We start from the raw sequence: 24,926 nt of genomic DNA on the forward strand, positions 1-24,926 counted from the left end.
TTATCTCTGCTTTAGCACTCAAATAATACTTTTTATAAATGTTCTCCCCAACACTGTTATATGCATTTTCATATTCCTCATGTGCTTACTACTCTGTTTTAAGCATAAAGTTCTCTTAAAAATATTAAATTCCATCTATTGAAAGATTTTGCAAGAATATACTGCATTAGGGATAGCTGGATTATGTTTTCATCATTAAAATCAACTATAGCAAAAGAATAATAGAGGGTGATGAATGTTTGAAATTACTTATAGTTCAGTTCTATGGAAAAATCACCTGACTTCTCTTTGACTAAAACCCTGCTCAGCCTGGAGAGATAGAGAATTCTAATACTACTTTATATTCATATAGCATTTTGCCCTACATAAAGTGTTTTCTTTTAATTCTCACCTTAATCCTGTAAAGTAGGTAGTATCATCCTTATTTATTACAGAAAGATTGAGAAGTTAAGTGACCTGCCCAAGGAGTAACAGGCAGAAGTGGCAGAGCTGGGGTTCAAACCCAGGTTTCAGAATTCAATGCCTTTCTGCTGTTCCAAATGCTGAGTTTTGGGATTGACTGAAGATAAGGAATTCATGAATCAACTACAACAGCATGTGTTGTGTTTATGAAATAATGTCAATAGAACCCCAAACAGTAGTATTTTACCAAGTGTATTCCTCAGGACTAAGACTGTTCCGATTTTTTAATGTGTGTATGTTTGATGAAGTAGTTCAACTCTTCTGCTCCAAGGTATTTTTTTGGTTAAGGGCAGAAATCTACATAATTAAAATGCCAAAGAATGGGGGAAAATGAGGAAGTTATGTATTTCTTGAATATTAGTTTCTAACTACCACTTTACCACTAATCTGTGTGTGATATTCTGCAAAGCATGTAAACCATGTGTTAGCTTCTTTATTAAAAGAAGCTTTTGGGGGGCGCCTGGGTGGCTCAGTGGGTTAAGCCGCTGCCTTCGGCTCAGGTCATGATCTCAGGGTCTTGGGATCGAGTCCTGCATTGGGCTCTCTGCTCAGCAGGGAGCCTGCTTCCTTCTCTCTCTCTCTCTACCTGCCTCTCCATCTACTTGTGATTTCTCCCTGTCAAATAAAGAAATAAATAAAAATCTTAAAAAAAAAAAAAAGCTTTTGGGAAAGTCTTTAAGCTTTTCGGCTGACAAAGGTTATTTATTTATTTAAAGATTTTATTTATTTATTTGACAGAGAGAGATTACAAGTAGGCAGAGAGGCAGGCAGAGAGAGAGGAGGAAGCAGGCTCCCTGCTGAGCAGAGAGCCCGATGCGGGACTCAATCCCAGGACCCTGAGATCATGACCTGAGCCGAAGGCAGTGGCTTAACCCACTGAGCCACCCAGGCGCCCCTGACAAAGGTTATTTAAATGTGAAATATTATTACAGTATTCAGGAGTTAGGAGTTGATTAAGTTTAAAGGGTTACTTTTTCATATTTAGGGGAAAAATCTATGACTATTTTAAAACTCCACATGGTAATTAAATTTGTTTGAAAACCTATTAACTGCTTCAAATATAATTTTCATCAACATAAAATAAACAGAACTCCAAACCAAAATGTCCATTATCAGCCATTCTAGTAGAAGATTTCTTTTTTTTTTTTTTTTTTTAGTAGAAGATTTCTTATTAAAATTATAGATTCTCCTCACTGGTGGCTGCCCAGAGAATTCAAAAACTTCAGTCATCTTTTTGTAAGCTGATAGCCGAGTTCTAAAGGAAAGCCTCCTTCTTAAGAACAACCAGAATTCAAAGAAATTCAAAGCTATTCATTTTGGTGAATTGCAACCTGTCATCAATAACTATTTATTGAATGTCCACAGGGTGCCTAGGCATTCAAGTGGCAAGTGATTTATTTGCATTATTCAAAGGATTTCTAAGGAGAGTCCGAAGATTTGCAGATGTCTTTAAAGATGCAAAGTGGTATGTGCCTCTTTAATTTAAACTGCCCCTACCAGGGATGAATTGAATAGTCTGGGTTTCAGAGCTCTAGGGATTTCTAGCACTCAGAGCCGACTTCTGTAAGCGAAGACCCCATTGGGTGCCAAGCGACAGGCAGGCTGGTGGTCAGAACATGGTCCCACCGGGGACTTCTGGACAAGTCAAGACCTCCCCGGGCTCAGGCAGGGTGGACCGTAGCAATGGCGGCCCTGACCCGCCGCCACCCCATCCCTCCCCCCTACCCCTCCACTCCCACCCCCCACATCAGGCTCACACCCTCTCCCAGTCTCCCAGCTCCGACCGGTTCTCGCGAGATCCGGGCAACTGAGCGCTCGGGGCCTTTTCAAATCGGGATCCGTTACCGCTTTCGCGGCCGCCGCCATTGTAGCGCTCGGAGCCCCTCAGCGCAGGCGGCTGAGGGGGAGGCGGAGGCAGCGGTAGCGGGATGGCGGACGCCGACAAGCCCGAGGTGCTTCGGGCCGCTGGCGACGACAGTCCGCATCAGCAGCCCGTGGAGCAGCCGGGCGAGCCGCGGCGAGAACCGCACCCGCCGGAGCCGGAGAAGCAGCCGCCGCAACACAGCAGCAGCTCCAATGGCGTTAAAATGTATTGTCTTTTTCTCCGGGGACCGGGGCGAGGTGGGGGGTGGGGAGTCGGCCTGTGGCGGGCGGGCCTGTGTGTGGGGGGTCGAAGCCGGCCTGGGCCTCGGTGAAGGATAACCGCCCCAGGGCCGTGGGCGGCGGGAGGAGCAGGTGCAAGCCGGGCCGCTCCCAGGCCTTACCCTCCAGCACGGTGCCGGGGGAGCCTGGGTGCGAGCCCGGGGCCGACGCCCCTCCCCTGTTGATCCTCCCGAGACTGCGGGTCACCCCTTCTTCCCAGACTTCAGCTGGAGAACCTTTGAGCAAAGCTCCGCGGCCACCACGGTCTGCGGGAAAATGGTCCCCCTTTTAAAGCCCGGTACTGTAGTTAGTGTTCATCACTAGGGAGTATCTAGGGATGACATCATCGGACATTTCCTCTTAACTACAGAGAACGTATTTAAAAGGAATATTGCCCCTTCTCCTGGCCTTATTCTAAGCTTTAGAAGTTCAGTGTTTATTGTCGCTTTCCAAAGGATGTATTAATTTCTGAACTGATACATACCAAGAGGAAGTTTAAGAGTGTGCTGTTAGACTGAATCCATTGTGTTATTCTTGAATTGGTAAGAGGTTATTCTGAAAGGGAAAAGGTGCGTGGTGTCTTGCTCCCCTCCCACTCCCGACCCCGCAAATGTTTGTAAGTCATGCAGGTTCTTTTTTAAGAACTCATCTTGTGATGGTTTGTTCTTAATTTTTGGTAAGTTGGTAAAATAAGATTTTGTTTTTTAATTGAAGAAAACCCACTACTTCTAAGATTGCCCCAGTCATCAGGGCTTATAAAGAATTTAGTTAGCTCGAATCCATAATTTCTAGTTATAAGAAAATACCATGCTTCCCATTGTTCTTGTTATGTAGGGGATATGAATCAGGCATTCCTTTGCATGTGCTCAGCTCTTTAAACTTGAAGTTGAAAGTATGTTAATAATTTAGCCCAAACATCCTTTTCCTTCTCTCAGTTATGCTTCAGAGTAGAAGGCAGTGAACATACGGTCACACTAAAATATGGAAGAGAAATGTTCTTTTCTTTTGTATAAAATGTTTGAAGCAATAGGGTAAGACCTGGACTAGTTTGTGTACGGGTTGAGTGCAGATGAGGTAGCTCTCCCAGCTCAGTTATGACACTCTTGTTCTTAGTTGGGTTTGAATAGCACAAGTGGCATCTTCTAGGTAGAATAGAGATGTAGGTATAAGAGATTCAACCTCAGTGGAATTTGTTGCTAGGTGCAAATGCTGAGGGAAAGTGAGCACTTTATACCATGCCTGCCAAAATGTTGGCTGTCTGGAATTTGGCATCATAAATTCGAATACAAAACATTGGAATGCTAAGTATAAAATATGTGCTTTTTGTTTATATCTGAACATGGGCTTGCCTGCTAAACAAAAGGTACAGCCTTGAATTACAGAAAGAAGCCCTACTATACTTGGGTATGATTAGTATAATAGTGTCAGTACAGATAAAGCTGGTATCTAAACCTCCCAAGTCTCTAATCTCTTTTAAAGTCTCATTTTGGCTTACCTGGATAGGAGAGGACAGAGGTAGGAAAGAATCTCTTTCACTTCTAACTGAAGATGAGGAGACTATAAAGTGAAGAAATTAGGGAATGTTACTAGTAAATACAAATGAAGATTCTTTCATATTGCTTATAATTCATCTCTCGCCCTTCCTCTTTTCTCAAAAGTTGAGTAAAGATGCAAATTTATTCTCAAGGGTTTCTTGTACTGTCAATTCCATAAGAACCATATAGTGGTCCAGCATGGGTCACTCATACTGAATAATAGGGACATTTACCTGCGTCAACCTAAAAAAACCTTTTTTTTTTTTTTTAAACTCTAAGAACCAACTGGAGTAGTTAATAATCCAACACAAAACCCTTGAGTTGATTACTGTATGTGTACTTAACAATCCAACCCACAATCCTTAAGTTGATTACCATATATTTTTAAGGATAAGGATTCACAGATTATAAAAATTACCAAATATTGCCTTACTTAGAAGTGAACAGAGTGCCACTTACCAAGATTGAAATGACTTTTCTGAGGTTAATCCATAGTCCTTGAGGATGGAGACCCCTGTGTCTTACTCATCTTTGTATCCCCAAGGCCTTATGCTTTACTTATTTATTTATTTTTTAAAAGATTTTATTTATTTATTTGACAGAGAGATCACAAGTAGGCAGAGAGGCAAGGGGAAGCAGGCTCCTTGCTGAGCAGAGAACCAGACATGGGGCTACATCCCAGAGCCCCGAGATCATGACCTGAGCCACCCAGGCGCTCCTAGGCCTTACGCTTTAAAAGGCCTAGTATAGGGGCACCTGGGTGGCTCAGTGGGGTAAGCCTCTGCCTTCGGCTCAGGTCATGATCTCAGGGTCCTGGGATTGAGTCCCACATCGGGCTCTCTGCTCAGCAGGGAGCCTGCTTCCCTCTCTCTCTCTGCCTGCCTCTATGCCTACTTGTGATTTCTCTCTGTCAAATAAATACATAAAATGAAAAAAAAAATAAAAGGCCTAGTATGTTTGTTTAAGAAATGCAGATGTGAACTTTTATGATCATGAAACTTATGCACAAGGACTTTGTGGGCATATTCACATCTTTTGACAAGAAATTAAAGATGTTTTCCTAGGTTTAGTCTTTTTGTTTATGTCAAAATGGTATACCAGTTCTTTTCTTAAGTGACTAGGAGATAAAATAGCAGTATTGTTACAACTCTTTATTATTTCTGTGTGCTTAGGTAAAACCGTATATAGAGATTGAGAGTTATATTAGGGTATAAAATATTGTATGAAATATTAAGCATTGAAGCAAAGTGAAGTGTTTGAAGTGTAGTATTTTTTTTTTAACCATATTGGTAGTAAAGAATGGAACTGTGCTTAATTTTATTTTTATTTTTTATTTTATTTTATTTTATTTATTTATTTGACAGAGATCACAAGTAGGCAGAGAAGCAGGTAGAGAGAGAGGAGGAAGTAGGCTCCCTGCTGAGCAGAGAGCCTGATACGGGGCTCTATTCCAGGACCCTGGGATCATGACCTGAGCTGAAGATAGAGGCCTTAACCCACTGAGCCACCCAGGTGCCCCTGTGCTTAATTTTAGATTGCATACTATAGCACTGTTTTTTTTTTTTTTTTAAAGATTTTATTTTTTGACAGAGAGAAATCACAAGTAGGCAGAGAGGCAGGCAGAGAGAGAGAGGGGAGGAAGCAGGCTCCCCGTGGAGCAGAGAGCCTGATGCGGGGCTCGATCCCAGGACCCTGGGATCATGATCGGAGCCAAAGGCAGAGGCTTTAACCCACTGAGCCACCCAGGCGCCCCTATAGCACTGTTTTTAAAATTAAAACTATTTTCCTTATTTGGTGTTGAATATTGATTTTTCAGATATTTATATTATAATTTGGGTAGGCATAATTCCATCTTAAGAGTAGATAACCTGTTAGTGATTTAAAATAGTCACAGTCTTTATCTCAAGTACATTAAGAAGAGGGTTTGTTTAAATCAATAGTTTGAGCATTATTACATGGAATTCAGGATCTAGTGCCAATATTTGATATTATGTAGTGTCGTTTCTCTGAGAGTTTTCACATGTATCTTAATTATCTATTTCATGGTGTATTTATGGCATAAAAAGAGTTTAGGAATTGAATAATTATATCTTAGTTTCTTTTTTTTTTTTTTTAAGATTTTATTTATTTATTTGACAGACAGAGATCACAAGCAGGCAGAGAGGCAGGCAGAGAGAGAGGGCAGGGAAGTAGGTTCCCTGCTGAGCAGAGATCCCAGGACCCTGAAATCATGACCTGAGCTTAAGGCAGAGGCTTAACCCACTGAGCCACCCAGGCGCCCCTATATCTTACTTTCTTAATAATCAGACCATACCTCTAGCCACTAAACTGATCTGCGTTCCATAGATAATTTATGCATTATAGATGAGCAGTGTAACAGTATCTTTAATATGCTGCTAATTGGAGAAAACTTGAAGAAATTGCTCTGTCTTATCATTGTTGGAATAAATATTTTAGAGAAGGTATCCTACCCTACACAATAATTGCTTTTTATATTTTTTAATTTTTTTTTAAGATTTTATTTATTTATTTGACAGATGGAGATCACAAGCAGGCAAAGAAGCAGGCAGAGAGAGAGGAGGAAGCAGGCCTCTGCTGAGCAGAGAGCCAGATGCGGGGCTCGATCCCAGGACTCTGAGATCATGACCTGAGCCGAAGGCAGTGGCTTAACCCACTGAGCCACCCAGGCACCCCAATAATTGCTTTTTTTAAAAAAAGATTTAATTTATTTATTTGAAAGAGAGACGGTGAGAGAGAACATGAAAGGGGAGAAGGTCAGAGGGAGAAGCAGACTCCTTGTAGAGCGGGGAGCCCGATGTAGGGCTCAATCCTGGGACTCTGGGAACGTGACCTGAGCCAAAGGCAGTTGCTTAAACAACGGAGCCACCCAGGTGTCCCTATAATACTGCTTTTTTAATGGAATTATCAGATTGTTGTCAGCAAACACAACATTCATGTAAGAATAGAAGAACATAGTATTTTAGAACTTTGTGCCATTTTCATAATTGGTTCCATCCAGGAAGAAAATAGGTAGGAGAAGGCGCATTGAGCTAGCGACTATATAGATGTCGGGTTACCTGAAGAGACTTATTTTAAAGCCATTCACTGAATTCAGCCTACTATGTAAATGGGTTCTTTGGGGAATTAAAAAGAAGAGTTCTTGTATCTGCTGTACTCAGCAAGCAGAGAAAAGGCCTCTGTACCTTTTGGCTGCTTCCTGCCATTTTCGGAAGTGGCACACTATTCAGACAGATAGGTACTTGGTGGAGTTGGACAGTTGTGAAGACCACTTATAGGCTGTGCCATTTCTGGTGAGAGATGTTTGACAGGAAAGGTGCCCCTGTTGAGGTCTGAAAAGGCTGGCAGAGCAAGTTTGGCCCTTAATGTCTCTTCCTTGATTTTAGCAGTTTTTCTGGCAGACAGCAGCACCATCTGTGCTCATATTAGGATGGGTTCTTAATTGACTGTTCATGCATTCAAAAATTAGTATTTATTGAGTGACATATTATGTGCAGTCACAGTGCTAGATGCTGCTCATACCAATGCAGAGAGTTTTTGTTCTTACACTTTTACATAATTTATTTATGGCTGTGCTCTTACCTACTCAGGGTAGTACTGGGGCGCCTGGGTGGCTCAGTGGATTAAGCCGCTGCCTTCGGCTCGGGTCATGATCCCAGGGTCCTGGGATCGAGCCCCGCATCGGCTCTCTGCTCTGTGAGAAGCCTGCTTCCTCCTCTCTCTCTGCCTGCCTCTTGCCGACTTCTGATCTCTGTCAAATAAATAAATAAAATAAATCTTTAAAAAAAAAGGAAAGTAGTACCTAAAAAGCTTAGTATAGTAAGGAACAAATGACCACATTAGGTGTGTGTGGAGCACTGCAGTGTATAGATTCCCACAGTTACTTGGCTTAGAAGATAAATTAGAGCCTGCATTATGAATCCTGGTTGGTTGTTGGACTAAGCGAGGAAGCTTTAAAAGATTTGGATTTTGAATGTCATTCCCAGAGATTTTTATTAGTATGTGTTTGTGGAAAATTATTTATCTGTTTGTTTATATTTTTTTAGAGAGGGGAGAGAGATAACGGGGGGGCGGCGGTAGAGGGGTGGCATGTATGGGGAGGTGCAGACGGAGAGGGAAAGAAAGATTCCTAAGTGGGTTCCATGCCCAATATAGAGCCAGATGCGGGGCTTTGAGATCATGACCTGAGCCGAACTCGAGAGTTGGATGCTTAACCAACTGAGCCACCCAGGCACCTCATGGAAAATTACTTTAAATTGAAGTTTTACTAAACAGTTTTAGATTCACTAGAGTAATTAGTGATTTAAAAGAAACCTATTGTTATTTCTTCTGTAAAAAAAAGATTACTTTTGAAAAGAAAATTATATTTTTATAATATATACCCAGATTTTTATCTATAAGGTTTTCTTTAAGCTTATATTTACATGTTATAGATGGTTGGTGGGTACCATCATATAGTTGCATTGTGATTGCAGTCTTTTTTTTATAATTTTTTATTTTTTAATTAACATATAATGTTTTATTAGCCCCAGGGGTACAAGTCTGTGAGTTGCCAGGTTTACACACTTCACAGGACTTACCATATCACATACCTTCCCCAGTGTCCATAACCCCACCACCTTCTCCCTGCCCTGCAACCCTCTGTTTGTTTTGTGAGATTAAGAGTCTGTTAATGGTTTGTCTCCCTCTGGATCCCATCTTGTTTTATTTATTCTTCTCCAACCTCCCAAACCCCCCACTTATGATTGCAGTCTTAGAAATTAAATATTTTTCCATTTAGGTTCTCATTAAAAAGTAGATTTATAAAATTCTTATTTGTGTTGCCTCTATGTACTGCTTCCCATCTCCACTCATACTCCATCCCACCTTCTAGGTAACAACTACCAGTAAAAGTTACATGATTCTATGAAGTACCCTATCCTAGTTTATAGGTTAATACACAGGAAATACAGAGTATGAAAATATTAGAATACCTCACCAATTAATTACATTGATCAAAATTGAGAATAGAAAAAATTTACAAGAAATGTAGGAGTATATGCATATATAGATAATAAAACCATGTATTTTAGTTATGTTTTTAAACAAGGAGGAGAAAGTACGTGAAGAAACTGTTAATCTTGAAGAGATAAACTTTTTTCAGGGTATCCTTTTGCAGATTAATTCTTTTTTTTTTTTTTTTTTCAGATTAATTCTTTATAGAGTTTTGATTGAAGCTCGGAAAGTTAGGACTTCTTTAAAGAGGGCTGTTACAGGGATCGAGCCCCACATCGGGCTCTGCTCAGCAAGGAGCCTGCTTCCTCCTCCCTCTCTCTCTCTGCCTGCCTCTCTGCCTACTTGTGATCTCTGTCAAATAAAATAAATAAAATCTTAAAAAACAAAAAAAGAGGGCTGTTACATATATTCTAGGAATAAAATCACCCATTTTCCCCTCTTGTTAGGTTCTAATAATATTTATTAAGTAGTATAATGGGAGAAGCTGGGAGACTGGATGCTGCAGCTATTTAATATGCAAAAAAAGAGGATTATTAAATGAGAAGTTTGGTAAGATGCCCAAATCCTTGCTTTGAAATGGCACTGGGTAATTTCAAAGCAAGCAAGCTGACTCTCCAGCTGCTTTGTTAAGGTTTTATTGGAGAGTTTTGTGAAGTGAAGTGATAAATATAAAATATTTGTGTAATGTAGGCTTCTATTATTAGAAACATGACTGAGGTTTTCTTCTTGTTTTGTTTTTAATTCGTAGGGAGAATGATGAATCAGTCAAAGAAGATAAATCTGAATTAAAAGAAAAATCTTCAGGAAATAAGAAGGCTAATAGATTTCATCCTTATTCAAAAGACAAGAATTCAGGCACTGGAGAAAAGAAGGGTCCAAATCGAAACAGAGTTTTCATTAGCAACATTCCATATGACATGAAATGGCAAGCTATTAAAGATCTAATGAGAGAAAAAGGTAACCATCCCTGATAAACCCACTGTTGGATAATCTTCATATAGAAAGGGGAGGGAACTAAGCAAACGTTTTTTATTCCCCTGAGCCACACAGACTCAAAAAATTGAATTTTGTTTATTTCTTGACATGAATTCTTTTCCTCCTCTTTCACTTGACACGATTTCATTACAAAGTCTTATGGATAAATGAAGTTTTTTTTTTTTTTTTTCCCATTTTAGTGGTATAGTAGTGAGCCAGCATATGCATGCCACCAAGAATTTTGTTAAAGTGATTGCTTTGTCTAGTTGAAGTTTTTATAGATTTTTAAAGGACTATTGCATTAGTTAAGCAATACATTTAGCGTGTTAAAGTATGAATAATAAGGTCTGATTATTTTTTTCCAAAAGCTGTCTTGTTATTATCTTGGTGGAGTCTGGAATCTGGCTGTGGAGTTCATTTTGTTTGCATTGTCATGAATGCCATGATGCTGTCTCTGCAGTTCTATATTAAAATTGCGTTACTGCTGTTGCAGTTTTGTTTTTAGAAAAACCTGAAAACCTTCATTTTATATACATGGTTGGTTTTGGGGAAAAATAATTTTAATATTTGATCTTGTAAAAGTTAGCTTTGTTATCTCTTGAAAAATTGAGTTTCAACAGTCCTGCAAATTATGTACTTGGCTTTGAGGCTGATCTCTTCTAATAAATAAAAAAAAATTTGCATTGGTGTATCTGTTGTAAGGTGACAACTATTTGATTGGTTTTATTCATTGACTTTATTTAGAAAGTGTGTGGCTTGCTGTGAAGCATGACTTGTAAATTTAGTTTACTGATGGCAAATATGATTGAAGACATTCAGGTAGAAAGTCACCTTAAAACAGCTGTTGTGTGTAGGCGACCAAAGTTATTTGAAAAGTGTTAATGTTGATGTTTTTAATATGATAGGCTAAGGGACCATTTGTATGTATATGTGCATTTGTTCACCAACTATATCATGCTGGCCAAAATATGATCTGTAGTATGAATTAGGTTAATATGGTTGTTAGCTTTTTTTAGAGAATGTGGATGATGTACATTTCAGAAAATTAGTTAAATTTATATAGCCATTGATAGGAGGTATGTTGGTCTGGTTTTGATTGTTGGTGAATAATAGGTGCTTTTCTGTAGAGTTGTGCACAGGTGTGCAGTAAAGCAAGATATTGGTGTTTAAATGTATTGTTTCTTGGTATCTTCCTTTTGTATGTCTTATGTAGTTGGTGAGGTTACATACGTGGAGCTCTTTAAGGATGCGGAAGGAAAATCAAGGGTAAGTGCTGTGGGCAATAATCTGCTTGAGGTTTAAAAGTTCCTCAGCAGTTTACTTTTTTGTATAATATTTGTACCAGTTTTTGGAAACTTAAGTTTCATTTTGTTTTACTTTATTATGCAAGATTTGAGGCTTTATACGAGCAACTCTGACACTTATCCAGACCAAACTAGCTGCCTGGAAGGGATGGGTTTCATAAAGGGCATTCACTTTTCTAATGCTCTAAGGTAATGCTTTTTCTTAGCCAACAGATTTTAATATAGGATTTTTTTTGTTGTGTTTTGATGTCTTCAAGGATATTTTAAAAGTTACTGAATTGATAATTTTCCCTAAGAGTTCTATGAGAAGCCCATAGCTTAAAGGTGTTAATTCAGAATGTATGTTTGAAACTTATATTGAAGAACTTAATTTGGTAGCCTGCAAGACTACGTTAATAGGCAGGGCTCTGACCAATTGGTATGAATGACTTTGATGATTAAATTGACATAGAAGGAATTGGTTGATAGTCGTACTATTTTGATTTTTAGCAACAAGAAAGCAATACACAGAAGAATACAATGGAAAGCTTTTAAAAGTGTTAAATTATATTGCAAAAACCAGTTGGTGCATGAGAAAAGCTTTGTCATCACATACAAATGGCACTTCAAACAATATAATGACATAATTATTTTAAAATGATTCTATGAATTTGTTTCTTTAGCATAGGTGATTTTCTTTTACATACTTAAACTGGATGCTGTTAAATTGTATGCAGCCAGTTTTCTGTAATAGAGAACTTAGTTAAAATTGCAATTATTTCCTATTGTGATTTTAATTGAAAGGTATACATAAAATTTGTACATCATACATCTTTTGAAAATATTCTTAACAATGTAAGAATAGGTATGTTGAAACCTTCAGTTATTTCCTTCAGTTACTTTTGATTAAATTTGTGCAATGACATTACTTAGTTTTAATTTAAAGAAGAGGCCTCTAAAAGTAAATATTTGCTTTAAGATTGTTAAATGCTAGATTTTATTGTCTTAAATACAGATTTAAACATTGACAGGAAATTTGTGGTACTTGCCTATTACGTTCTGGAAGTGTAAAAGACAAAATGTAATTATTGATTGCTTTTAATGGACTTAAATATTAGAGTCTGCCATTAACTTCATCTACTGATCTAAAACTTTTTTTCTTTTGCATATATTGACCAATCTACCTGGATATAGGGTTGTGGGTAAGAATTTTTTTTTTTAAAGTATCTTAAGTCAAATTTAAACTTCTGATTGGAAGGAAGTAAACTTAGTAAATAAACATTTCCTATAAATTTTTCCTCCTTAAGTGTGGTTGAATTCAAAGATGAAGAATTTGTAAAGAAAGCATTAGAAACTATGAACAAATATGATCTTAGTGGAAGACCCCTGAATATTAAAGAGGTAAGATTTATATTTGGAATAATTTAAACTTTTGAATATAAGGACACATTTTCTTTGATTTTCGTCTTTGGGGATGTATTTCTCTGACTACAACTTTTTTTTTTTTTTTTTTTAGCATAGATGCTTATCAAAGCATTACATATTTGATGATAGTTTTGTCTGTACATGGTTTCCTATTTGTCTTTAAGCACTTTTATGTATTTGATTTGTTGTAAGTTATTATAAATAAATGATAAAAAAATTTTCAGATATTTCAAGATGGCGAACTTTAGGTGCTGACTTTATTTGGTATAGACATTTTCAATTTTTAGATTGTGTTGCTTAATTTGAGAAATGTAACAGATATTCTTACAGTTAATAATAAAATGTTGCTTAATAATGCAAATACCTAATGGCTTTGAGTAAGATTAATACTCACTTTTAATTAAAATTACCCTGAAACTGCACCAGATTAAAATTTAAGAAAACTTGTGAATCTATTAGTGAAATTTGTAACTGGAACTTGGAAACCTCTAAAGTGGAGGTATTCCCTTTGTACTAAAGGAACTGTAGTAGCATGAATCTCTTGAAAAAAGAATGATCAGAAGATAAATAAAAAACTATTGGGGCGCCTGGGTGGCTCAGTGGGTTAAGCCACTGCCTTCGGCTCAGGTCATGATCTCAGGGTCCTGGGATCGAGTCCCATATCGGGCTCTCTGCTCAGCAGGGAGCCTGCTTCCCTTCCTCTCTCTCTCTGCCTGCCTTGCTGCCTACTTGTGATATCTTTCTCTCTCTCTCTGTCAAATAAATAAATCTTTAAAAAAAAAAAAACAACTATTTACACTTAGGTGTAATTGACCTTGATAATGATTAGCTTGAATAGAAGTCATTCTCATATCTTCCTTTAGTTCATATTGTTACTCTTATCTGAATAGTTTGATCACAGACGAGTATCTATTTTTACTAAAATCTGTATCATAAATAATTGAGAATGTACTTTAGGACCCTGAATAGTCTCCACCAGCAAGGTTGCAAGTCATTGGAGTAGAGCATTACTGTTGGTCACAGTTTAATTTGGCATAGTATACCATATAAACTATATAGTATTACCAGATAGACTATGGTATAGTCCCAACTCTTAACACTTTCTAACTCTGTGACTAGGCATGTTACTTATACTCTAAACCTCAGTAATTATAATAGCACTACTGATAGTATTCACCTAATAGGGTTTTTATGAGGATTAAATGAGATAACATGGTAAAGAAGTCAGGCTTTTGTATCAGATAATCTGTGATTTAGGGCAAATTACTTACCTTTAATTACTTAACAAATTCCCCAACTTTAATTACTCTCTATTTCTTTGTTTCCTTATCACTAAAATGGGAATAATATTAGAAGCTATCTGATGATTTTACAAGGACTCAGTTCATATGTGTAAAGTATTTGATAAATGTTAGCTACTATGATAGTGATGTTATTATATAAAGCACTTAGCGTGGTAGTCAAAATATGAAATAACTACATAGTAAATGTTAGCTGTAATAATAATTGTTACTCCTGTCTGAGGTGAGAATGTTACTGGTTGTTGATTTCTTGATCCTAAGTATGAGGTGTTAATAGCTTAAGATGAAAGGCTGTGCCACCAAAAAATACAGGTATCCTAAATCCCTTTATTGGAGTCAGCTTCAGAATTCTTCTACTTCTGTTTGAGTCTAGGGGTTATTTCATTCTTTATTTCTTTATTTTTCTTTTTTTATTAAGATTTTATTTATTTGAGAGGGAGAGAGAATGAGAGAGAGAGAATGATAGAGAGAGAGCATGAGAAGGGGGAGGGTCAGAGGGAGAAGCAGACTCCCTGCCCAGAGGGACTCCAGGGACTCCTGGGACTCCAGAGTCCTGACCTAAGCTGAAGGCAGTCACCTAACCAACTGAGCCACCAGGGGCCCTCTTTTAACATTTTGACTGGGAAGTGGAGAATTAGTAGGGAAACTACTATTGTAGTCTATGCCAGCCATTTATGTGGTGGTTTTTATGCTAAAGGCCAAGTTCATGTTGTTTGTGTTAACCTTTTTAGCACGTCGTAGATCCTTAGTAATAGTTCAGAGACCCTAGTATAGAGTTAATGTGATCCATATTGATGTAGGATACTTGCATTTTAAACTTTTTTTTTTTTTTTTTAAAGATTTTATTTATTTGACAGACAGAGATCATAAGCAGGCAGAGATCATGAGCAGAGAGCCTGATGCGGGGCTTGATCCCAGGACCCTGAGATCATGACCTGAGCCGAAGGCAGAGGCTTAACCCACTGAGCCACCCAGGTGCCCCTGCATTTTAAACTTTTTTAAGAGAGAAAAATAACCGAGTTTGGCCTAGCTAAGTGAAGAGGTATTCTTCATTCAGCTAGCTTTTTCAGATTAATATCATAAAGGTTTGTTTCCCAGGAATATCTAATTTATAGATGGGTGGCTGAGCTCAGGAAGGAAAAATATATTGCCGGTATTCCTTCCCAGATATTGGAATTGTGTTTTTTTCATTATATTAAATGGGACTTAGTAGCATTTATAAGCTTATAGGCTCTCTAATAGCAATAGCTGGTAGTGACCAGCAGGCTCTCATCCAAGGGGAAAGAGGAATAAAAACCATGTTATATAGTGGTTAATTTGTTTTAGATAAATTGTATTTTATTTTTTTTTAAAAGATTTTACTTATTTGACACAGAGAGAGAGATTGCAAGTAGGCAGAGGCAGAGAGAGAGGGGAAAGCAGGCTCCCACTGCGCAGAGAGCCCGATGCAGGGCTCGATCCCAGGACCCTGAGATCATGACCTGAGCCAAAGGCAGAGGCTTAACCCACTGAGCCACCCAGGCGCCCTGATATTTTATATATGTTTTATGTATTTTTATATTATATATTATATATTATATATAACACATTATATATTTATTATATATTATATATTTATATTATTTTATGATATTTTATATATGTTTTATGTATTTTTATGTGTATGTATATATTTTTGTGTGTACACATTTATATACATATTAAATATAAAAAGACATATAGGAATATGCTTTATTATTGTTAAGATGTTAAGGACAATCAGCCTATCTTAATGGTTTATGAAGCACCTCTCCTACCCCTCCTCTTCTCCCCATAGGTAACCACTGTCCTAAATTTTGCATTTGTACAAGTTTTTGAAGCTTTAGTTAGATGTGAAGCATTATTAACTTAAAAATTTTATAGCATTTTCCAAAACATTTATTTCTTTACGTTTGTATTTTTATTTCTTCATGGTGAAGAAATACTTTGGAAGCTGGTATACCTTTATACTTGCATTTATTTTTCCACCTTCTATTCTTCCAGCCTTCCTAGAGAATTTCTTAAGGTTATCCAATTTTCTTTTTATTAGTATCCCCAAAATGAGACCAGCAGAGTAACATTGATTGGTTACATTTATCATTATTATTTGGTATTGGAGATGATGGTGTACAGTGTGTTAACGTGGACTTGTTTTTTGCATTCTACCTAGTGAGATACGAGTGAGAAGTACATTGACACTCGCTTTTTTAGTTTTGTTTAAAGGTAGACTATCTCGGGGTGACAGGGTGGCTCAGTGGGTTAAAGCCTCTGCCTTCGGCTCAGGTCATGATCCCAGGGTCCTGGGATTGAGCCCCGCATCGGGCTCTATGCTCAGTGGAGAGCCTCTTCCTCTTCTCTCCCTGCCTGCCTCTCTGACTACTTGTGATCTCTCTATCAAATAAATAAATAAAATCTTAAAAAAAAAAAAGGTAGACTATTTCTCTTATAAAGTTAATGAACTTATTAATAAAAAGCAATGTTTAGCATCATTTTTACTTGGACACTTAGCCATTCTTTATCACTCCCCGGCCCCCTTCATCTCTGGTAAAATTGTCAGGTCATACACATTGTTGAGGAAGGAAGAAGGTTGGAAATTGGGTAATTATATTTTGTTTAGGAATGAAATTTATACATTATAATAGTTCCCCTTTACTCCAATATTCCTGGGTTTTATAACAGTCTGTTCCGCTGTTGAAAAGCTTTCAATTAGTCTCATTTGGCATTGCCTTGGGCATCTATCTGGTGGTGAGAATTCACCATTACTGCATTTTGGAAAGAAAAGAGTCAACAGTAAGTATTTTGTTCCTCTTTGAGTTATGTATATTTGTGTTTTCTGTCATATATTTGTACACTAATATAAGGGCAAAATTAAACTAATTTCAAGTTCTTAAGTGACTTTAGTGATTGGAAAGAGGTATTTAATTGACACCCCTGGAGACTGAAATCTTTTGTCTGTCCACAGGTTTTTATGGGACTGAATTCCCTGGATAAGAAAAACTCACTCTTCAAGAGGGCCAATAATTTGAGCCAGTTGGGATAGCTACTGTAGAATTTGAAGTTGTTATTTTAATGATACAGACTTACTGATGTATCTAGTGGTATTTAACATTCAATGTGTGTTATAGGATCCTGATGGAGAAAATGCTCGTAGGGCATTGCAACGAACAGGAGGATCATTTCCAGGAGGACATGTACCCGATATGGGATCGGGGTTGATGAATTTACCACCTTCCATTCTCAATAATCCAAACATTCCTCCTGAGGTTATCAGTAATTTGCAGGCTGGTAGACTTGGTTCCACAATTTTTGTTGCTAATGTAAGTTTAAGTTTTAGTCTAAAATTTTGTCATTCCGGTGTTTAATTCTAATCATGAGATTTTTAAATTAGATGAATGGGTTGTAGGTTTATAGAACATTTTGCTTATTTTTAACTAAAGTAAGCGAAACAGTAATGGTAAACTCGAACCTAATTTAAGTCTATATATATATATAAGATTAGGGTATAAGTATGAGTAGGATTCTTTTAAAAGAGAACTGTGGAATTTATAAATACCTAAGCAGTTCTTGAAAATGTTTACTTGCGTTACATTGTGATTTTGTTCATATTGGGAAATGGATTTCTTTCTTTAGCTTTGTTATTTGATATTTGTGAATGTGCACGTTGTAGTTGGTTTGTCATTTGTTTGAAGCTTTTGAAAGTTAGTGATATCAACAATACTTTCCAAAGACTGAATTTCTCAGTAAAAATAGATGTGCAAGTTTTAAATGTATAAAACAGGGTTGGGCAGTTGAGAGACTGTTTTGGGAATAAAAAAAATTTAAGGATAAGGAACAATGTGGATGTAGCTTAACTGATTTTAAACAACTTAAGATGTTTTTATTTGAATATTCTTGATGTACTGTCTAATAAGAAGTATACTTCTTTGTAGTTTTGACAGTTTAGAAAAGATATGTTTGTATTATTTATAAATGGGAAGAAGGGTTTATTAGGTATGTAACTTTATATAATTTTATGTTAAGCTTGACTTCAAAGTTGGTTGGAAGAAGCTAAAGGAGGTGTTCAGCATAGCTGGAACTGTAAAGCGGGCAGATATTAAAGAAGACAAAGATGGCAAGAGCAGAGGAATGGGCACAGTCACTTTTGAACAAGCAATTGAAGCAGTTCAAGCAATTTGTATCCTGATTTACACTTTAGCATTATTTAATAAGGTTGAAGAAGTTTGATACTATTTTGTGGGGTTGTGGAATTTAAGGTTGCTTGGCTTAGAAATGTGTATTAGACTTTAGTCTCCAGCACATAAAACCTTTACTATGTCCAAGTACTAAAGTCACTCTTAAAACTTGAATTAGCCATATTGTATAAGCCTGGTAATGAACTTTTTTCTACTTTCTCTTCGTACCACAACTAATTGTATATATATCTGCTGTTGACAGTTAATGTAATCCATTATACATTAATGCAATTGCTTTAAATGAAACCTTGTTAATTTTCTTTTTTCAGTGGTTGGATTAGATTGTATTTTATTTATAAAGTAAAACTGTAAAGGAAAGAATTCAAGATTTTTCTTTGAGTATATGGAAGGGACTAATACAGATAAGTACAATAGTAAAGATGATTAAAATTTTAAGGTTAGTCTGACTCTTAACTCTAAGATTATTAAAAATGTATGTTCAAGTATAACTTTATAGTCTTAACTGAGTTTCCTTGACTGAACCAACAGCTATGTTCAATGGGCAGTTTTTGTTTGATAGACCTATGCATGTGAAAATGGTGAGTTCCTATATATCACTTCAACCCTCCAACCTCTTCAAATCTTTATCTGCTTTCCTCTGCATTATAGATCCTTTCAGTTATGAATTAACCGTACAATAAACTTTTTTTGCAATTAGGATGACAAGTCTGTCCCTCATGAAGACTACCGTTCACATGATAGTAAAACACCACAGTTACCACGTAAGTAAAAGTTATTATTAGAAACAGTGCAGACTATTTTGTTTTTCAATTTTATTATATGCTAAACAAAACTCTTTATACAGACAAAATAAAATTACTCCTGTTGTTATCACAGGTCATACTGTTTTAGATGAGTTTTCTTTAAAGTAAAATTTTACAGATAAAATTGAGACTCCCCCTCTTTCCTGACCACCAGATACCATATCAAGAGGAAACAACTTAAGGAATATAGTGTTTATCATTTAGGCTTTAGTCATTTGGCTACGCATTTATACATCCATAAACACTCCATGAAATTGTTTTGCTGGATAAAAATTTGGGGTGAGTGATATCATATTGTATATATTATTCTGAAACTTGCTGTATTAGGTTTAATATTGTTTTGAGATGCATTTATATTGATAGATGTCGCTCTAATTCTTTGATTTTAACTTGCCAAGACCGCATTTTATATGTATTTCTGTTTTTTAGGTTATTTGCGTTTTTGGCCATTAGAAACAGTACTAAGTTGGGGAGTATTTATTCTTTTTCTGTTAGAATAATCTGTTCTTGCACTGTTTTATGAGAAATTACTTGTAAATACTGTCTGGCCTTCCTCTTTTATTTGGGGGAAGACTTGAACTAATGATTGTTCATATTTCCTATTGCTTCTTGAGTCAGTATTGGTCATTTCAATTTTTCCAAGATTTTTATAATTTTTGTTCATTTTCACATTTATTTATTTATTTATTTATTTAAGATTTTATTTTATTTATTTGAGAGAGAGAGACAGTGAGAGAGAGCATGAGCGAGGAGAAGGTCAGAGGGAGAAGCAGACTCCCCATGGAGCTGGGAGCCTGATGTGGGACTTGATCCCGGGACTCCAGGATCACGCCCTGAGCCGGAGGCAGTCGTTTAACCAACTGCGCCACCCAGGCGTCCCTCATTTTCACATTTATTGGCATAAAATAATCTCTTAAATTTCTGCTACATCTATAGTTCTTCGCTTTAATAAATTCCAAAGGTTTGCAATTTCCCCTTTTTTCTTGGTCAGCTTTGCTTAGATTTTTCAGTTTTATTATAGTAAGTGCTTTCAAAGAAGTGAGTTTCATTTTTGTATCTTAATTTCTTTTCTGTGCTTTAATATTTTCTTCTATCTCTTTGGGTTTAGTCTCTTATTTTGTCCAAATTCCTTAAGTTGAATGTTTACTTCACTAATTTTACAGCCTCTCTCTTCTAATAAAAGTAGTTACAACTATTAAATTCAGCTGTTGTATGCAGGTTTTGGTATGGAGTATTTTTATTGTGATTTAGTTTTTATTAAATTACTATTATGATTTTTTCTTAAGCCATACTTTTTTGAGTTTCTAAATGTATGGGGCTTTTTCTTATTAATTTTTAACTTAACAGTGTGGCCAAAGAAGATATGATTGTGATTTTTGGAATTGATTTGGACTTTGCATTATGGTAGCTTAATATATGGCACTTTTTAATATATATTCCAGGTGTGCTTGGTGAGTGCAGTGTTCTGTATATGTCCATTAAACAAGATTATTAATCATTTACATTTTCTTATGTCTCTACTAATAGTAATGTCTGTTTGTGCTGTCAGTTACTAAGAGTTGTATGTGGTAAAATTTCCCACTAGAATGTTGGATTTGTCTTCTTTTTTCTTGTTTTACTTTAAATATTTTGAAACTAAATTAGTAACTATATCCAAGTTTAGAACTGATATAGTTTCCCAATGAATCAAAATTTTATCATTTTATTTTATTTTATTTTTTAAAGATTTTATTTATTTATTTGACAGAGATCAGTGTAAAATTTTATCATTTTAAATTGATTTTTATCTTTACTAGCTAAGTGTTATCTAATATTAATGTAGATAACAAGAGCTTTGTTTTATTTATTCACATTTATTGATTTATTTGGATTAATGCCCATTATCTTATTTTGTATTCTGTTTTTCTGTTTTTTTTTTTTACAAATATTTTTCTCCCATCTTGCTTTCTCATCTAGTGATTATCCTGGATTTTTAATATAGCAATACACAGTCTGAAGTTAATGTAATTATTTGTTTATTCAATAATGGAGTGCCCTTTGAATGTTTTTTTTTTCCTTTGAATGTTTTAGTTCTGATCACTCTTCTACTGAATTATGTATTATTGCTCATTGTCTTAGTTGTATGTATTTTTTTTCAGTCTCACAAATTAGACATTACTATTACTTACCTTTTTTTTTTAACCTTGCCTTTTTCTGCTTTTACCCTGGCACTAATTTTTTTTCTCCTGAAAGATATTTTAAAAACTCTTTCAATGAGGATCTGTTGTTAGTAAATTGTCTTAATTTTGGATACTCCATAAATATCTTCAAAGATAGTTTTATTGGTTTGCAGTTTAAGATTGATAGTTATTTTGTCTCAGCACTTTGAAAATATCCCAGTCTTTTGGCTTCCATTGTTGTTATTTTAAGCCAGCTATCAGTTGAAATGTCCTTTCTTTTTGGTTAATCTTTGTTCTTCATGTAGCTGATTTTAAGATATTTGTCTTTTGTGTATAGTTTTCTACAGTGTGGGTATGAATTACTTTTTATTGAGCTTTCACAATATGAGAATTCAAGGTTTTTTGGTAATTTCTGGAAAATTCTCAGCTCATGTGTCTTTGAATATCGTCTTTTCTCTCTTTATAAGATAAGGGCAGTCTTTTCCTCCCTCAACCAAATTTATCACTTACTACTTTTCATCTTCCAAGATCCTGCCTGGCTTTCTGCAGGGACTTCTGGTTTACTTTCCACTATTAGTACTCTTCTATTTATTTATATTAAAAAAAAAATCCTCAGACGACTTCTTTATCTGTTTTTTTTTGAGATTTACATTTTTATATATTCTTCTTTCTTGAGATATAATATGAATTCATAGACTTTATTTTTTTTTAAGATTTTATTTATTTATTTGACAGATCACAAATTGGCAGAGAGTCAGGCAGAGCAAGAGGGGGAAGCAGGCTCCCTGCTGAGCAGAAAGCCCGATGTGGGGCTTGATCCCAAGACCCTCAGACCATGACCTGAGCTGAAGGCAGAGGCTTTAACCCACTGAGCCACCCAGGCGCCCTGAATTCATAGACTTTAACAGAATCAGTTTGTTCTAGTTAATCATTACTAATGTCCTTTTTCCCTTCTCTTCTTTTGCTCAAATTATTGTAACTTTGTCAGGTGGGAGCCTTCTCATTTCCTGTGCTGCTGATACTCTTACTTTTGGTAAAAGCATGATTTCCCAGATCTGGGAAGGTTTTGTTTTTTGGTGGTTTTTTTTTTGGTCCCAGAGACATGGAATTGGTCTAGTTTCAAGGAGTCCTGGTTCCTTTTAATAAAGAATGATATCAAATGAAAGTATGAGTTTTAGGCATAGACATGAGCATTACTGATAGTCAAGTGTGCTATTGCTTTCAGTTAGACCATTTTTGGGAACTGAGTTGAAAAATATTTTCTCTTACCAGATCACATTAATCTTTCCAACTTAACACAACATGCTTCTGTATGTATTGAAAAATATGTATTGGAAAACTATATATGGTATATAATTTTCTCAGCCTCTACCATTTAATTGCTACATTGCTAGCAAGAACTTTAAAGTCATACTCAGATTTAGTAGAATAAAATAGTTCCCACTCAAATATTAAGTCTTTAAGGTCATCAAATTAACTTCTTAAAGTCTATTTTCAACAAATTTAGTTTAAGAGAGGTAGTAAAAAGAATATTGGATTTAAAGACAAAACTTAAATTCTAGTCCTAGCTCAATTACATAGCTAAAATGGCATTATACAAGTAACTTAAGGTTTCAAACATTTCCTCCTCTATGGAAAATAGATGTGAAAACACTTAAGGTTGCCATATAAATGTCAATAAATATGTCATGGACAAACCAAGTAATGTAATGTTTGTTTTATTCAGTATTATGTTATCATTGTTGTTGACTTTAGTTTGATTTAATGCATCTTAAACGTAATTCTTGTATTTTAAGTGGTTCTATAAATTTGAGCAACTTCTCATTTTCAGATATATATACCATTTTTAAGGTATATAATGTTATTCAAAATCCTCTTGGTATTTCATTAGTCCTTTTTAGTATTCCTTGAACCTAGGATATAAGATGGGGCTGCTTCATAAAACACTTCTCATTAATAAATGGTATTATAGTGACGCTTCAGTGTGCTGCATTCTGATAAAAAGAAGAACCAGTGCTCTTATTTGCAAATTAGCAAAGTTTTGGAAGTATTACTACAGGCATCTAGCTTTAACACATTTACTAAGTGCCAGTTAGTTAATTATATATGGGTGAGTACTATTCTTATTTATGTTTTAGGTGGTCTTGGAGGCATTGGAATGGGACTTGGTCCAGGTGGACAGCCTATTAGTGCCAGCCAGTTGAACATAGGTGGTGTAATGGGAAATTTAGGTCCAAGTGGTGAGTATTCTCACATTCTTATTTCTTTTTGCTGGATTACAAAGCTTACATTTACTAGTTTGTAATAATGTTCAAAGGACTCTGTTTTATAGTTGAGCATTTAGAATGTCATTCAGTCTGATAAAAGAATGAAACCTTGAGAGCAGAGAACATGAAAAAGGCTGAGCAGAGGTCAGTCAGCTTCCTCTGGGGCCAGTTGTGTTGTACCTAGCCTTTTAGCACTTTGGATTTTAAAATGTCTGTAAGGCAGAAGGAGAATGTTTAAATGTAGTGCTTTGTGTATGTATCATGGTTATACAATATTTGTATATGACTGAAATGCTTCCCTCTTATAAGCAGGTTAAATTGAAAGGTATAGCTGGGACGGTAGCTCTTCAAATAGCTGTTTGGCTCTTCACCTGGACTAATTTATAGTTTGTCTTTGAAGATTAGTTTTTATACTTTGTGGTTTCAGGATTCTTTTACTCTCAAAATTTGTTGAGGATCCCAAAGTGCTTTTGTTTATGTATTACGTTTTGTTTTGTTTATGTAGTTATGTAGTTATGTTTGTTGGTATTTACTGATTAGAAATTAAAACTTAGAAGTTTAAAACTACTTATGTATTTAAGATAACAGTAATAAACTTGTGTTAACATAAATATAATTTTAAAGAAGCTAAGTTGTCTTTTCCAATACAAAAAAAATAGAGAGTGGCATTGTTTTACCTTTTTGTACATCTCTATAATGTTTGGCTTAATGCAAGATAGCCATGTTCTTGTGTCTCCTGCATTTAGTTTGTTATAGTATCAAACATCATGTAGTTTCTGGGAAATTGGATCTTATATTCATGAGAGAATGAGAGTAAAACAGTCAAATATTATCTTAACCCACTGAGCCACCCAGGCGCCCTGGTCAAATATTATCTTAATGTTATGTTTGAATGAAATAATTTTGACTTATTAGACCCAGACTGTACTTTGAAAACTGTGTCTTAATTGATGGACTAATAAATGGTATCAGATTCCTGTTTTTGCTGAGATGCTATAGTTAAACTTTTAAATTATTAGGGTAGCTACAGAAATCATTCTGACCCAAAGAGATAGAAACTTTGTTCCTTACTCTTAGGCCCTCTGCCCTCCTAAATACATGCTTTTTTATTCTTAGTTTTTTATTGCTCCCTTAGCTGCCATGTAAAGAGTCCTTACTTTCTAACGTGATCTCTAAATCTGTTGTGGTGATATTTGTGTTTGTGTGTGTGTGTGTGTGTTGAAAAAAAAGGGAGAGCAATTACCTGGTCCTAGATATTCTCTGCTTGAATATGATAGTGTGACCAGTGAATTTTGTTTTCTCATTCAATAAATATTCATAGAGGCCTTTTTGAAGACTCATGATTAGATA

The 24,926-nt window shown here is 35.8% G+C and overlaps 1 protein-coding gene across 6 annotated transcripts in view; it reads left to right on the plus strand.

Moving 5' to 3' along the window:
- Positions 1-2,323: 2,323 nt before the first annotated feature.
- MYEF2 (myelin expression factor 2) overlaps positions 2,324-24,926 on the plus strand; it is a 41,136-nt gene continuing 18,533 nt past the window's right edge. For 2 of the 6 annotated variants that reach the window (XM_044229560.1, XM_044229562.1), the window contains exons 1-10: positions 2,338-2,551; positions 9,901-10,109; positions 11,341-11,393; positions 12,605-12,612; positions 12,718-12,811; positions 17,280-17,471; positions 18,175-18,328; positions 18,876-18,925; positions 19,045-19,108; positions 23,448-23,549. In XM_044229560.1, the coding sequence (XP_044085495.1) occupies positions 2,391-2,551; positions 9,901-10,109; positions 11,341-11,393; positions 12,605-12,612; positions 12,718-12,811; positions 17,280-17,471; positions 18,175-18,328; positions 18,876-18,925; positions 19,045-19,108; positions 23,448-23,549 (1,087 nt within the window). In that variant the 5' untranslated portion in view covers positions 2,338-2,390. Of the gene's footprint in view, positions 2,552-9,900; positions 10,110-11,340; positions 11,394-12,604; positions 12,613-12,717; positions 12,812-17,279; positions 17,472-18,174; positions 18,329-18,875; positions 18,926-19,044; positions 19,109-23,447; positions 23,550-24,926 lie in introns of all 6 variants that reach the window. The other 4 variants (XM_044229561.1, XM_044229559.1, XM_044229563.1 and 1 more) reach the window with 4 other exon arrangements.

This window comes from Neovison vison, chromosome 13, assembly GCF_020171115.1.
Source record: "Neovison vison isolate M4711 chromosome 13, ASM_NN_V1, whole genome shotgun sequence".
NCBI classification, from domain to species: domain Eukaryota; kingdom Metazoa; phylum Chordata; class Mammalia; order Carnivora; family Mustelidae; genus Neogale; species Neogale vison.